At 39.4% G+C, this 14977-nt stretch overlaps 2 protein-coding genes across 5 annotated transcripts in view; both read left to right on the top strand.

Annotated features, from left to right (window-relative positions):
• LOC147842272 (uncharacterized) overlaps positions 1-14977 on the top strand; it is a 543494-nt gene that overhangs the window by 198141 nt on the left and 330376 nt on the right. The window lies entirely within an intron of this gene.
• Positions 1-14977, top strand: part of gpr156 (G protein-coupled receptor 156) — a 34973-nt gene that overhangs the window by 17394 nt on the left and 2602 nt on the right. For all 4 annotated transcript variants that reach the window (XM_087267492.1, XM_087267494.1, XM_087267491.1 and 1 more), the window contains exons 5-8: positions 9502-9612; positions 10163-10288; positions 10541-10636; positions 12420-12656. In XM_087267492.1, the coding sequence (XP_087123618.1) occupies positions 9502-9612; positions 10163-10288; positions 10541-10636; positions 12420-12656 (570 nt within the window). The remainder of the gene's footprint in view (positions 1-9501; positions 9613-10162; positions 10289-10540; positions 10637-12419; positions 12657-14977) is intronic.

The raw sequence follows: 14977 nt of genomic DNA, 5'->3' as shown, positions 1-14977 counted from the left end.
ATATAAACTCACTAACACATTTACACATGCACAGCTCTTTTTATGGGGAGTTCCTATAGATGTAGTACATGTTATACTGTATAAAGTATCCCATTAACCCAACCCTATCCCTCAACCTAACCCTCACAGGAAACAATGTGCGTGTTTAGATTTCCAAAATTCCTCATTCTTATGAGCCATTTTCTTCATGGTGTCCAAAAAATAAATAAAAATGTCCAAAGTCTATGGGTATTGCGCCACTACTATTTGGTCCCCACAACATTAGGAATACAAGGCACACTCAGAAAATGACGAGTTTGTTCAAATTACTAGTATAAAAAAATCTGAACCTACACAATTCTTGAGGTTTTTAACGTGTTTAACTAATAAGTTAGCATAATTCCTTCAACCTCCTGTTAATTCTTTCATCTTCATCAATTGTGTAGAACTCAGCATTTTTTACAGATTATGCACACACACACACACACACACACACACACACACACACACACACACACACACACACACACACACACACACACACACACACACACACACACACACACACACACACACACACACACAGAATCTGTTAAACAAGTTAACAGGTCTGTTAAAGTTGACTTTTTATCAGGACAAACATCCACACACATTTTTTTACGAAACCAGAATATCATTAATAAGTGTCCAAAGCGCAATTAAATTAATCTTTGTATTTGATGTGTTTGTAATGTAATGTGCTTTGTAAAGTAAAGTTTGTAAGTTGGTACTTAACCGTTTCATCTTTGAGGATGTTTATAAAATGTCTGTTTTTAGGTTATAATAAACTACACTGTAAAAAATAATGTGACTTATTTTAAAATTGTAAGTGGCCGATCGCACCCAATGCACTTTTCCGTTCTAAAAATACGAGGCGCACCACACTGCCTTTTATGTTAACAATAAAAAAAAGAAGCGAGGTGTGCCTTTTATCTCGCTGGGTAATGACTGAATCAGCTGGGTATTATGCGCGAGTGTTGCTGTTGATATTCTTATAATTTTAATATTTAATAATGTTGTACTATTCAAGATTTATGAAGTCATTACACCTCGGATAACTCAAAACAGCAACCACTACTCTCTCTTCCATCTTCAAAAGTCTCCGTTGTTGTCTTGACACAATGCAGGCACCAAATTGCAGCCACTTCTCTGGAAACCCCGCCTCATCTTTCATTTGATTGGAAATTAAAAGACACGACTGACATAATGTGCTATTTCCCAGTGTTGCCAACTTATCAACTTTGTCACTATTTAGCGACTTTTCAGACCCCGCTAGCAACAAATTTTCAAAAAAGCGACTAGCAAATCTTGCAACTTTTTTGTGTGTTACTGGAGATTTTTACAGACTGTCATTTGTCCATACTGTACCATTCCTATTATTTTCAATGAGCTGCGGGTGATGCCGTAGCCCCTTCCCGCCTCAGAGCACTGACAGGCGGTCCAGTCAGTCCTCGTACAGCAGTCTCTCCCACCTGCAGCCTGAGAGCAGATCACTCCTCTGCGTACCGATGGCAAATGATTTAGCACCTGCAGTGTGAGGTATTTCCATTGTACAGTCAAAATCTGTTTCTCCTTTATAATAATAATTTAATTTGATCGTTTATTCATTTCTTATTCACAATCACGGATATTGTAGTGACAGTTTCAAATTTCGATCACGTCTGAGAGATTCTACACATCTATATTGATATACTTTGTTCAAACAGCAATAAATGTAGCTAAAATGACATGCATATTGTAGCGAGGCAGAGGGAAAACACAAACACAACGGCGTGGTGTTACAAACAATTCCCCGGAGGGTGCTTTATTTACACGGTGAATAAGTGTGAATAGTGTAAATACGGTGCTCTTCTTGGGAAAGGTGCTCAGGTGTTCCGGGGAAGTGGTGTGGTAGAAGGAGAGTTTGGGTGCTGGATCGATCAATAGCTGGAGGTCGCTGTGGGTAAGAGACAGAGAGACACAAGCGTTAGCGCAGGGAGTCATGAAAGAATGAAGCTCGTCCTCCTCTTGTGTGGGGCTGGCTTATATGGGTCTCCTCTTGATTAGCTCCAGCTGAGATCGATCCAGTGTGGATTAGGTGCCAGCTGGGGTGAATCCTTGACCAGGGCGACGTGGTACCGGTATATTCGCTACATTCCCCCCCCTTAGCGTCGTCCTGGTCCTGGGATTTCTGCAGAAAAGAGTAAGGGTATTGAGAGGGGGGGTTATCACGTACATACCGGTGTGGGTAAAGGGCACATTCATGATGGGTGATGGTATTAGAGGGCTGGGGGTTGATCGTTGGGGAGACGTTCTTTGGCATGTGTTGCATGCCTGACAATATCTTTTCACCTCTCCGTCCAGATCGGGCCAGTGGAATCGATCACGGACCCTTTTCATCGTATTTCCAGCTCCTAAATGTCCTATCCTCGGGTGAGTATGTGCCCAATCCAGAACAGTCTCCCTCTTGGTCCTCGGAACGACCAGTAATGCCTTCTTTTTCCCCCGCCTCTCTGCGACACAGTATAGCAGACCATTTTTTTCAACAAAATGTGGGAGGGGGTGAGGGCTGGGAAGCCGTTTTTTCCCATCTATTCTTCTCACTTGTGACCAGCAGTGTTTGAGCGTCTTATCTTCTCGTTGCGCTCTCCCGAAATCACCTCCTGCAGTTATCTGTTGAAACAGATCAAAATATAACTTGGATGATGTTGATGACTCACCCCCTCTGTCGCTCTCGGTGGTCATCAATACTGGTTTGCGGTCCCAATGAGCCCGTGTCTTGCTCTTCTTTTTAGGACGAGCCGATAGAGCATGATGGTGAGTGAGGAGTTCATCGAACCCCGGCCAGTCCCTGCCGAGGAGGAGGGGCACAGGAAGATCTGGTACCACACCGACTTCGATGCGCCAGCTGCCTGGTTTTGCCGCGATGGTTACTCTTTGAGCGGTTACGTGGCGGGTATCACCGTGCACACATGTGATTGGAATTCGACCTTTACCTTCATGCTGATATTTTAAGGTCTTTGGGTGAACCAGAGTGATGGCGCTTCCTGTGTCTAACGTGGCCGTTTGTGTTTTTCCCCCGATACGTACTTTACGGGTGGGAGCTTCGGGTGGGATGTTGCGGTGAACCACGCAACCTGCTGTCAAGGCCGGGGTCGAGTACATCGTCGGCTCTGTGGGCATCGGCTCGTCCATCGGGCTGGGGACCGCTGGTCTGCTGTCTGGCCGCGATGTGCCCTCCACCGGTCGCCAAGGTGTATTCACCCTCCGGGTTGGCAGAGCCGCTCTCTCCCCCATATCCCTGGCTACGTGAGCTTCAGCCAGCTCCACCGCTTCCACCAGGGTGGCCAGTGATCCAGGATTTCTCATGCTGGTGAGCGTGCGCAAATGTCGGGGTAACGCTCGCATCATCTTCTCCACCATCACTTTCTCAGCGACCTGGACACCCGAAGGATCTCCTCCCAATAACCATAGTCTTCCCAGACGAGAAAGTTGAGCTGCTTGAGTCCGCACTGGCTGTTTCTCGTCATAAGACCACTGGGAAAACTGTTGTGCTGCGCTGATTGAGGAAAGCCCTATTCTGGCTAATATCTCCTTTTTTAACGCTTTGTAATCTTCATTTTGGGGTGTCTCAAGTGCGAAATATGCCCTTTGTGCTTCTCCTGTGAGAAAAGGAGCCAACATTCTCGCCCAGTTTTCCTTCGGCCAGCATTCTCTCTCGGCAATCACTTCAAACGTATGTAAGTATGCGTCAATATCATCCAGGTCGCTGAGTTTTGTGATATGGTGATGCGCACTCACTTCAGGGAGCGGTATGCGTCCGGCCACCTGGTGGAGCTGTTGTTCCAGCCGATCTTGCCGGGCTGTGAGCTGCTCAGTGAGAGCCTGTTGCTTGCTGGAAATCTCCACTAGGTGGAGTATCACCTCTTCCAAGGACATGGCTCACGGGGATGATGACAGCAGAGTAAGAGAGAGTGAGTGGGAGAGAGAGAGCGGATGCCTTGTCTGTAACACAAAGAAAATTCAGCGGTTATTTTTCCTTACCGGTAAGTGTTTTTTTTTTTTTTCTGAATTTTCCCTCTATTCTGCCTGCATTCTCCACCAATTGTAGCGAGGCAGAGGGAAAACACAAACACAACGGCGTGGTGTTACAAACAATTCCCCGGAGGGTGCTTTATTTACACGGTGAATAAGTGTGAATAGTGTAAATACGGTGCTCTTCTTGGGAAAGGTGCTCAGGTGTTCCGGGGAAGTGGTGTGGTAGAAGGAGAGTTTGGGTGCTGGATCGATCAATAGCTGGAGGTCGCTGTGGGTAAGAGACAGAGAGACACAAGCGTTAGCGCAGGGAGTCATGAAAGAATGAAGCTCGTCCTCCTCTTGTGTGGGGCTGGCTTATATGGGTCTCCTCTTGATTAGCTCCAGCTGAGATCGATCCAGTGTGGATTAGGTGCCAGCTGGGGTGAATCCTTGACCAGGGCGACGTGGTACCGGTATATTCGCTACAATATATAAAGCGTAGTGCAAATATAAATACCCCTTTAATAACCTTAGGCTGTTAAACAAACAGAAACGGTAGAACATGATGACGTCGTTCATTCATTCATTCATTTTCTTGTCGGCTTAGTCCCTTTATTAATCCGGGGTCGCCACAGCGGAATGAACTGCCAACTTATCCAGCAAGTTTTTATGCAGCTGATGCCCTTCCAGCCGCAACCCATCTTTGGGAAACATCCACACACACATTCACACATACACACACACTCTTAAACTATGGACAATTTAGCCTACCCATATCACCTGTAACACATGTCTTTGGACTGTGGGGGAAATCGGAGCACCCGGAGGAAACCCACGCGAAGGCAGGGAGAACATGCAAACTCCACACAGAAACGCCAACTGAACCGAGGTTCGAACCAGCAACCCAGCGACCTTCTTGCTGTGAGGCAACAGCACTACCTACTGCGCCACTGCCTCGCCCGTGATGACGTCAGTAAAATGCAAATTGACGTATGACATAATCTAGCGACTTTTAGCAACTTTTCGGGCAGATCTTAGCACCATTTCATCGAAAATCGTTGGCAACAGTACTTTTTTTCCATCAGAGTTGACTATTTTTAACTGCGAGCGTTTAGAGCGAAACAGCAAAAACGTGAGGCGCATGCGCAAGACACTCATGGTTGTTAGTAAACCATTCAAAAGATGTGCCTCCCACTGCAAAAAAAAGGTGTTCTGTGTGATCAGCCCCTTTAGCAACTTGCTGCATGGCTTTTTTGAGTACACTCAACTTACAGTACATTAAGTCAGTTCTTGGGTTAAAAGTTGAGTCAACTCAAAAAAAACAAAAAAAAAAAGCTGTGCCACAAGATCCCTTACAATATTAAGTTGAGTCAACTTTTTTTTTCTTTTGCAGTGTATAACTAAAACTATAGATTGTTGAATGATTGATTCTGATTGGCTGATGATCATTTTAGGTGTACGGTAAATGACTTTTTGAAGCCGAATCAGTTAAAAACCCAATTCAACTAAATAGGTTTTGAATGAGATTTGTACGAAACTACTAGTAATACACATGCAAGTCATTTGAGGACAAAAACCTTAAAAAAACACAATGAATGGTATCTTCAGGTGTGGTGACTGTAGCAAACACGGAATAAATGACTCGTATATTGAAACATAAGAAAATAATTTCAACGGCCCATCATATTGTACTTATACAATATTTGTACTACTTGTACTTATATGATATGTTGTTATGTTTAATTTATCTGCTTTGTAATAATCAATGATGCTGACATGGCACTAAACACACATACATCAACTGATGGAGGTTTAGAAATGAAAGCCCCTTTCTTTCTGTACCTGCCTTTGACAAAGTATATCTGAAGCGTTCCTAAATCACAGCTGGTCTTTTGTTTATCTGGCTTATATTGCTCTAAAACCCTAAACAGCTGTTTATATTTTACAACACCATAAATCCTCTGTTAATGTACCGAACATGTTTAACAAAACTCTTGTTTACTTTAAGCTGCAAGGCGACTTAAACCATACATCTGTGATTGATTACATTACATTGTTTACGCCAGACATGGCTCTGGATTTAGCTGAATATGTTTGTGGGTGTAAGTATGTACCTTGAATTCCTTACATTGAGGCGACCTCATAATATCCCCACAAGTATAGCAATACCAGTACATTTTTGACCTTGCAGGGACATTTGTTTGGTCTTGATGAGGAAAATGACTCCAAAATCACACAGAAGGAAGTATTTTGAAACTGTAAACACGCAGATTGTTTTATGTACAGTAAGTGTTGAGTTTAGGGGTAAGTTTGGGGTGATAAAATAAAGATAACTGTATTTGGACCCCAGATAAAGAAAGGGACTAAGCCAAAAAGAAAATGAATGAATGGTAATATTAAAAATGTGGGTGCACTGTTTTTAAAAGTATGTGTACATAACGTGTACTCGTACTGTTTACTGTTCAGTTTTAGAAATAGTACGTAGGTATTACCCAGTTTATGTAATGACTATTTTTACTAAAGTTGAAAACTGTAAATGTATGAACTCCGTGATTCATTCATAAGAACACTTTTTGCAGAATACTAACACTTTAGATACAAAGCATTGTGGATTATGTTGTTGCATTCAATATGATACTATTTTATTAATTGCAATACAAAACATTTTATTAATCTGAGATTCAACAAAAGTTATTCATTCATTCATTTTCTTTTCTTTTAATAAAGTCCCTTTATTAATCTGGTGTCGCCACAGCAGAATGAACCATAAATTTAGCCAGCATATTTTTTACACTGCGGATGCCCTTCCAGCCGCAAAGCATCACTGGGAAACATCCATGCACACTCATTCATTCACACACACACTCATACACTATGGTCAATTTTAGCTTACCCAATTCACCTGTACCACATGTCTTTGGACTTGGGGAAACTCAGAGAAAACCCCACGCGAACATGGGGAGAACATACAAACTCCCACTGCACCACCGCATCGCCTCAACAGAAGTCATTCTGCAGCTAAATAACCCTGTTCTGGTTGAAAATCAGCTTGACCGACAATAATATTTAAAGTTTCAGTTGCATAAAAATAGATTTGAATGATCAGTGATTTAATATAAACTAAAGTATGTGAAATATAAATCCAATTTCTGTAACAAAGTTAACTCTCCCATTCAACCCTATTGTTGAGCACTGTAATTAAAAAGATGTTTGAGCTACATGGAAATAAAGATAGAATCAAGTAAAAATGCAACTCTAAAGCCCTATGTGCATTGTCAGAAAACACCTGTAACTTTATTCAATTGAAAGGTTTAGCACTTTATTGCATACTCCACAACTCTTTATATATAAATTCATAAATAAAATAATGAAAAATTATAATAAAACCAAAAATGTAAATAGATATCAAATTGAAATGACTGAAAAAAAAGGATTTAAATAAAATGAAATATGTTTTAAACTGGGAAAAAACATGGGCATAGGGATGAAGTCCAAAAATTTTTAAATCTGGCAATGACTCACATTTCGTATGTGTAACCTTATCTATTCCATAAAAAAAAGCCAAAGTAATTAACGGTTCATTCTGCTGTGGCAACCCTTAATAAATCAACTAAGACTAAGACGAAGGATTGAGTGATTATATAACCTTATAGAAAAAAAATGATAACATATATATTTTATTATGTATAATTTTTTTAAGTTATGCAAAGTTTAATATTTTTAGTCAAGTTGAGATGACTAGCAAAATTATTTGATTCGACTAAAAGTACTATCATTTTATTGTGTGTTATTTAGCCAGTTTTGTGTGTTATTTTGTGCCTTAGTTTGTAGGTAGGTGCTTTATATGGACTAGTCTGGAATGGACATGAGATGATGATTATTGGGTTGAACGTTCAGGATAAGACCTCAAACATACTAAAAGCTCTTAAGAGCCAAGAAACCTGGCCTTTCACAGGTCTAATATAATGATAAACATTTGATATCTGACAGACAGAATAAACATTATTTGCCTTTTTTGTGTATGTACTTCCTGTCTGCATGTATATTAACAGAAAATGAATAAATGTGTTTTAACCATTGGCTGTAAAAGATACAGACGTACTGTGGTATCCGTGATGTCATCCATAGGTTTCTAAATAATGCAAAAGAAGCTACACGTAGGCATGGCCAACCGGCACCATTTTGTTCACGTGTCATTGTACATACCGAGGGTGACCAAATAAGGGCAAAGAGGCGGAGACACTGTTCGGTGCAGAGCCACTTGGGCTCCAAATAAGGGGGAACTTGAGCTCCAACTCCTCCTCCTATAAGCTGTTTTAATACGTACATCCACCCTAACCCCAAGCTCCAGTGACATCACTTGTAGAAGAAGTGCAAGGAAGGAGGAGCTTGAGCTCTAACTCCCCCTTGCTAGAGCTCAGCTCTGCCCAAGTGGCTCTGCAGTGAGTACCACTTAAAGAGGCGGAGCATCAGTGGAGCTACAAACACCTGCTAGCATTTTGCTTAGACAGGCTATTCTTTGGGAGAAGCACTTAATACTTCATTACCTGTGACTTGTTTGTGTTCTGACCACATGTGCTTGGTTGTACACTACATCTATAAAGTGTTTAGTCTTTTAAAAACACTGTTGTAATACATTGAGCCACTAAACATTGTTCTTATGGCGTTTTTCTAGGAGAAAAACACAAATTACTTCCAAATACTTCAAATATAGTCTGTGTTAGTAAATGCAAGGCTATATATGAAATCCAGGCATAACACTGCATGACAACATTTTAGATGACTGTTTTATACCTTACAGCTAATCAATCTGTTAGATTCTAAAGTGCTTTACAGGTCTGAAGAAAATTATAAATGATAAATTATTTAAGTAAAACAAATACATTTATAGAGATGGTATACAAGTATAAAATTGCACTCACCTGGGAAATGGAGGCAACTTGAACAGACTGTCAGCACCATAAAGTGCTCACTGCATGCCTTATCATCTGATAATAGCAGGAAATATATTCAAAAAGCAACTGACTGTATAAAGCCACATAAAACAAAACAAAAACATGATGTACTGCATAAGCTGAGTTCAGTGACGTGACAGTGACCAGCAAGACCCAGCTGTTATTCAAGCGGCCCCGCCCTTAATTATGCAGACTTAATAAAACTTAATAGAAACAAAACAGATGAGTTACGAAAAAAATCACCCCCTCGCAAGAGTAATATTAGCTATATGAACCAAAGCCATCTTCTGTACCAGGCTAAAAACATGTTTTTATCAAATGTAAAATGGCCAATTTACCATTGCAGTAATCTGGATTTTCTGGAGCCTGCCCCCAGAGGCGAGATGACGAATTGCAGTTTTAGTTACTTCTGCACTTACTTCCCAAGGGAGAGCGGGAGGTTGCCGATTGGTTTTAACACTGCTGCCAGAACCGAAATAATAATAAGTTGTTCTCATTTTAAATGTGCTTCTCTTTTTCTGTCCCATCTCAGGCACGGATGTGGACACTATGTATTGGCAGCTCTCTGGTGTTTGGCCCTATTCTTGGGAAAACATGGCGGCTCTACAGAGTCTTCACTCAGCGTGTGCCTGACAAAAGAGTGGTGAGTTCTGATAGATGTGTGTATGTTATGTTAGGAATAAAGTAAAAACAGGAGTTTGTTATCACAGAATAACCAGCAGTCCTATAAGACTGAAGAGCTTTATTCAGTGAAAACAACCATACTGGATGTACTTCATCCTGCTTATTACATTTCTACCTGCCACAAAACATAAAAAAAATACATTTTAAAATTTACACACAAAACACTGTTCTAAGCCATAATAATTGAATAAATATTTATGAATAATAGCTTTCGCATTATTCAGACACAGGATGGCGCCAAACAGTCAATTAACAGTGAAAAACCATGATGTGACAGACAGGCAGATATAAATATGAATGTGGATGTAAGTGTATGGATTTGAATGTATGACTGATGGTCAATGTATTTCAAAGCTCCTGGATGAGACTGTGTTATTTAAAGATTGTTATCTTAGAATAACATCGCCTACCTTGAAATGACCCAACTGATCAGGAACAAGTGTTTCAGACAGTCATTTATTAATCCTGTCACTGGCTTAACCTTGTTTCTCTTTTTGGTTGTGTTTCAGATTATTAGGGACATCCAGTTGATGGGTTTGGTTGCTCTGCTGGTCTTAGTGGACATTGTTGTTTTAACAGCATGGGGTTTGATGGATCCTGCCAAGTGCTCTCGGTCTGTCAGTGCAATGGTGAAGGTAAACTCATTTGTTATCCAAGCATGGCTGTTCAAATGGATCATGCATGTCATGCTTCAAAAAGTTTGTGCTTCAATTGTGTGCTACATTTGAAACCCTAGTGAAAGTATGAATTTTTATGGGTCATAATTTTAGGAAAGTCAGTCATAATATCCTAAACAAAGGGGTATAATAAAAGCCATCTATAAAAATGTATGCAAACTCTAATGATAAATGGGTTGTGAAGTTTGTGCTGTTTCTTATTTTTGTTAGGTTATAGACCTGGATTCATCCTACTCTCTGTCCCAGCTAGATTCATGTTCTTCTCTCTACTCACACCTGTGGATAATCCTCATCTCTGTACTTAAGGTAATAGGAAAAATGATATATTATGCATTAAATATACAATATAAATTATTCTAATGTAATATAATTAGTGGTGGGCCATTATCGGCATTAACGAACTGCGAGACTCTTACCGGGCGATAAAAAAAACATCGCCGTTAATCTATTCTTAAAGTTGGGTTGGGAGCTGGGTGTATTCCACGCAAACTATGATGACTTTCAACTTAATATTTTAGCATGGATGTATACCTTGCAGAATTGCATTGTAGGTGGCGAGAACGAGTCTCGGCGAGAACCTGTGTGTATTCTTACTGTGAAATTACCACATCAAACGTGACCTGCTAACATAGATGCAGTTCACTAGAGTGAATTTGATTAATGTTAGCTCCACATCTAACTATTAGGCACCTGTAGAGTTTATGCATTCAAGTAAAACATATACAAATAAAATGGACCGGGTACTTTTTAAAATGAATAACGATGAATGAAAGTCAAACCGGTGAGCTGTCTAACAAAAAAATCTAAAAAATCAAATCAGCAGGATGCCCTTCTGGATCTTTCACTTCAAAGACATACTGACTGTGCTTACATGGACATCTGTAATCTCAGCATTTGCCCTAATAGACAATACAATAATTAAGATGTTTACGTGAATTGCTTTTATGTAAGAGCTTCCTGTAATTTTGGGGTGACTTAACTGCAGTTCCGCAGTTTCACATTCACTCAGGAACTTTTCTTTCATGCCCCAGTGACAAACTGGAGTATTAGACGCAAAAAAGGAGTAAGGACTGGTGTGAGTGTTATGGAATAAAATAACACAAGCCAAATGGAAGGAAAAAACTTCTGCATTTCGCCATGTGTGTGTGTGTGTGTGTGGTATTTATTGACAGTCGCATGTGTGGATCTAGTTTGATTGTGGTGTTTACTTTAATAATGCCACTAAGATATGCATACTCCACATGTCTTAATTACATTTCTGCTTAGTTCAGTTATGACTTTAGTTGGATTCATGTAATCAAAAATTGCTGTTTGGAGCATCTTATAGAACATAATTTATTTTCATCACCATAGATCATAGGAGAACAGTTTATCAAACAGTTTGTGATGGATTTTGGAAACAGGAGATGAGCCCCTGGTCTTATGCGCCACCTGGCTTGAGAAACCCAATCTCAAAGACTTACTTTTAGTCATTATTTGGGGAGCACATATATTCTGAATGCTTTCGGCAGAATTCAAATAAGCCATTTTAATCTAGATTAATCTAGATTAATTCCAAGATTACAGTGAGATTAATCTAGATAAAAAAAATCTATACCCACCTATAAATATATTATAATATAATATAATATAATATAATATAATATAATATAATATAATATAATATAATATAATATAAAATTTTCCCATTTCTGGGTTACAGCTAGAAGTGCATTCGCTGCATAAAACATGTGCCAGAATAGTTACCGTTTTATTCTGCTATGGTGACCCCTGATAAATAAGGGGCTAATAAATGAATAAATGACCCATATAATGTGTTTTTTGCTATTGCCAAAATAATTTATATGCAAGACACAAATAAATAATAATACTATAACCAAAAAATTATATAAACAAACTGTAAACGTTATGGACTTATTGTTTATTGCATGTTATTTAAATTTTTTGGCAATTGATTTAAATTTACACAAATGCTTGAAAGAGAGTTTTCATTGCCAGCCTTTATTTGGAATTCACACTAAATGTATACAGGTATTGATTACAAGAACAACAAAATGCATCACTCTGAACTTCCTCTCTGGTATTTCAGGGCAGCCTCCTCCTGTATGGCACGTATCTTGCCGGCCTGACGAGCAATGTGAGCTTACCCCCAGTAAACCAGTCCAAGACCATCATGGGTGCTGTCTGTCTGGTCACCATGTCAAGCGCCGTGGCTGTACCCATCTCCCTTTACCTCTACTCCTGGCCTAATGTAGTCTACAGTGTAATATCTGGAGCGATCTTCATCTGCACAATGGCCATCAACTGTCTTCTGTTTGTCCCTCAGGTATGTCCTGCTCAATTTGCCACCAGTGATTTTCAGTCAAACTCTGGTTCAATTTTAGTCCAGACATTTCACTTTTTTTCTAGTCTGAAACAACTTAAGAGGTTTGTGCTGAGCTACAACCAATCAATAATTCTACAACAGGAGTTGGAGCAGGTGATGAGTCAGCATCCAACATCAAATGTGTTTACACAATGTGCCCTGTCTGTTTGGAGAGGACACTGCTAGTGTCAGCTCTTTATGACACTGGAGTTTGGGTAATATTACACCAGCTCTTTGAAGATAGAATAGAGGCAAGGATCCATTAGGGTCTGCCCTTTAAATAGTAAGTAGTTTGCTCTGACCTGTATCTTAAATAATATTAATAATAATAAGTTAATTAAAGTATAAATTGCCATTGTCAATTTATTAGTCCATTTTTTATGTAGAAATATATTCAGTAGGTGGTGTGAAACTGGCAGGTCTAACCAACTGATAGACAGTGTAAAGGTTCAAAAGACACCTTTTCTTGTAAAATAGGTGTTTATACCAACATATAGCCTAAACGTAATAAAATTTGACACTTTAAAGTCTGAAGCGCTTGGCACAAAAGCATCAAGGGCATGTCCGAATCCAGATTTTGCTTTAAGAAGGGAAAAATACACTCTGCAACCTGGTGCATGGTCTAACAGGGTTGTGCTTATTCTTTTAATGAGTGACAGGTGTGTTTTGAGCATAATGTGCTGTTGCTGTACATCCTGTGTGTATTAAACAATTGGACCTGCATTTGGACCCCCCCCCCCCCCTTTTTTTTTTTTTCACTATCGTCTGTGCCAAACAAACCACCCCCGCTCTGCAATTCACTAATTAAGCACTGCGCACATAACTCATGCGCTCTGTGCTGGACTTTAGACCAGTTTTCAGTTGGTCAGTGGCGCAGTCTATTCTATTACTTCAAAATAGCAACGCGTCACCTCCTTTTTAGACCAGAACACCCATGAGTGCACAAAGTGGAGCAAATGGACTTGCAATTTAAACTACGTGGTGCAAAACGTTAAAATGACTGTTGCACTGGTCTGAAAATAGCAACAAAACGCATCAAAATCTTCTTGCGCCTTATTGCGCCAGGAGCTCCAGGCATGACAAATATTTTTACTAATTTCAGTCTGGTGCTGGTCGGAAAAGGAAGTGTGTTAAAGTGCATTGTTGGAGTGTTATTATTTTGAGGCTAGTCTAAAGTCAATGACATTTTTTTGTTTGTTTTTTATTGAAAGAGCGAGGTAGTGATTAGTGGGTCCAAAACATGCAAACACATCGCTTATGATACACATGAGGATTCACAGCAGCACGCAGAAATATCTCTAAATATGAAAATGAAAGGATTGAATTGAATAAGATGATTATTAATACTACGACTACTACTAATAATAAGATTACATTTCATTTATGATGTGCTTTTCTTAAACTCAAAGCACTATATCATGTACAACAAAGGCAAAATTACAGTATTTATTTTATTGTCTACATAAATATAAAATTTGCTCTCTCCTCCCATGCCTTGTTCATCTCAGGCAGCTCACGGATCAGTTTCCTCTCTAGAGAAGCATTAATTTTTTTTTTTTGCTTACAAAAAAAGATAATGTGGGATGGGATATGAGACTCTTATTGGTTTTCTGCATGCTATGCCCAAAACATACCCATAACTCATTAAGAAAATAAGGACAACCCTTTAAGACCATGTTCCGTGCGTGAAAAATATGTTTTTTTCCATTCCTAAAATAGCAAAAGTGGATTCTGAAATGTAGCTTTAAACCATTTAAAAAAGAGCCCATAGTGTGCATTTAAATGGGTGTCTAGGAATGCACATGGAAGTAAAACAGTGAGTACGTCTTTGGGAATTGTATGTCGGTTGAAATAGCCCATCATAGGATATCACACAAGATACTGTATAAGTCAGAGTCCACTCGCAAACTGGTATTTTACAATACCTGAACACCAAGTGGAGTCCCTACTTTTATCCCTTAAAATTAATAAAAGTGATGGTAATATCTCTTAAAAGCTCTTAAATAAAACTCAACAATCAACAACAGACATGGATTGCATACATGGATACATGAAAATGCTAATTGGTCCCCCCCACCTTTATTCACTCACACCAATTCTACCTGCTCCACCTTCACTTATTGGCTATTAGTAAATGCTACACAATGACATGTACCAATCTTGGATAAATAGTCAATTGGGAATGATTCTGAGAGTAAATTCATGGTTATAATTATTGAGACCCATTGCTGTAATCCCTTTACATTGTGTCTTCATTTTGTTATACTTTAGTTTTCACCACA

This window comes from Danio rerio, chromosome 9 (genome assembly GCF_052040795.2).
Source record: "Danio rerio strain M-AB ecotype USA chromosome 9, GRCz13ab, whole genome shotgun sequence".
In the NCBI taxonomy this organism is placed as follows: domain Eukaryota; kingdom Metazoa; phylum Chordata; class Actinopteri; order Cypriniformes; family Danionidae; genus Danio; species Danio rerio.
Note: the sequence above shows the minus strand (reverse complement) of the source record. Positions and strands in the feature narration are given on the sequence as shown.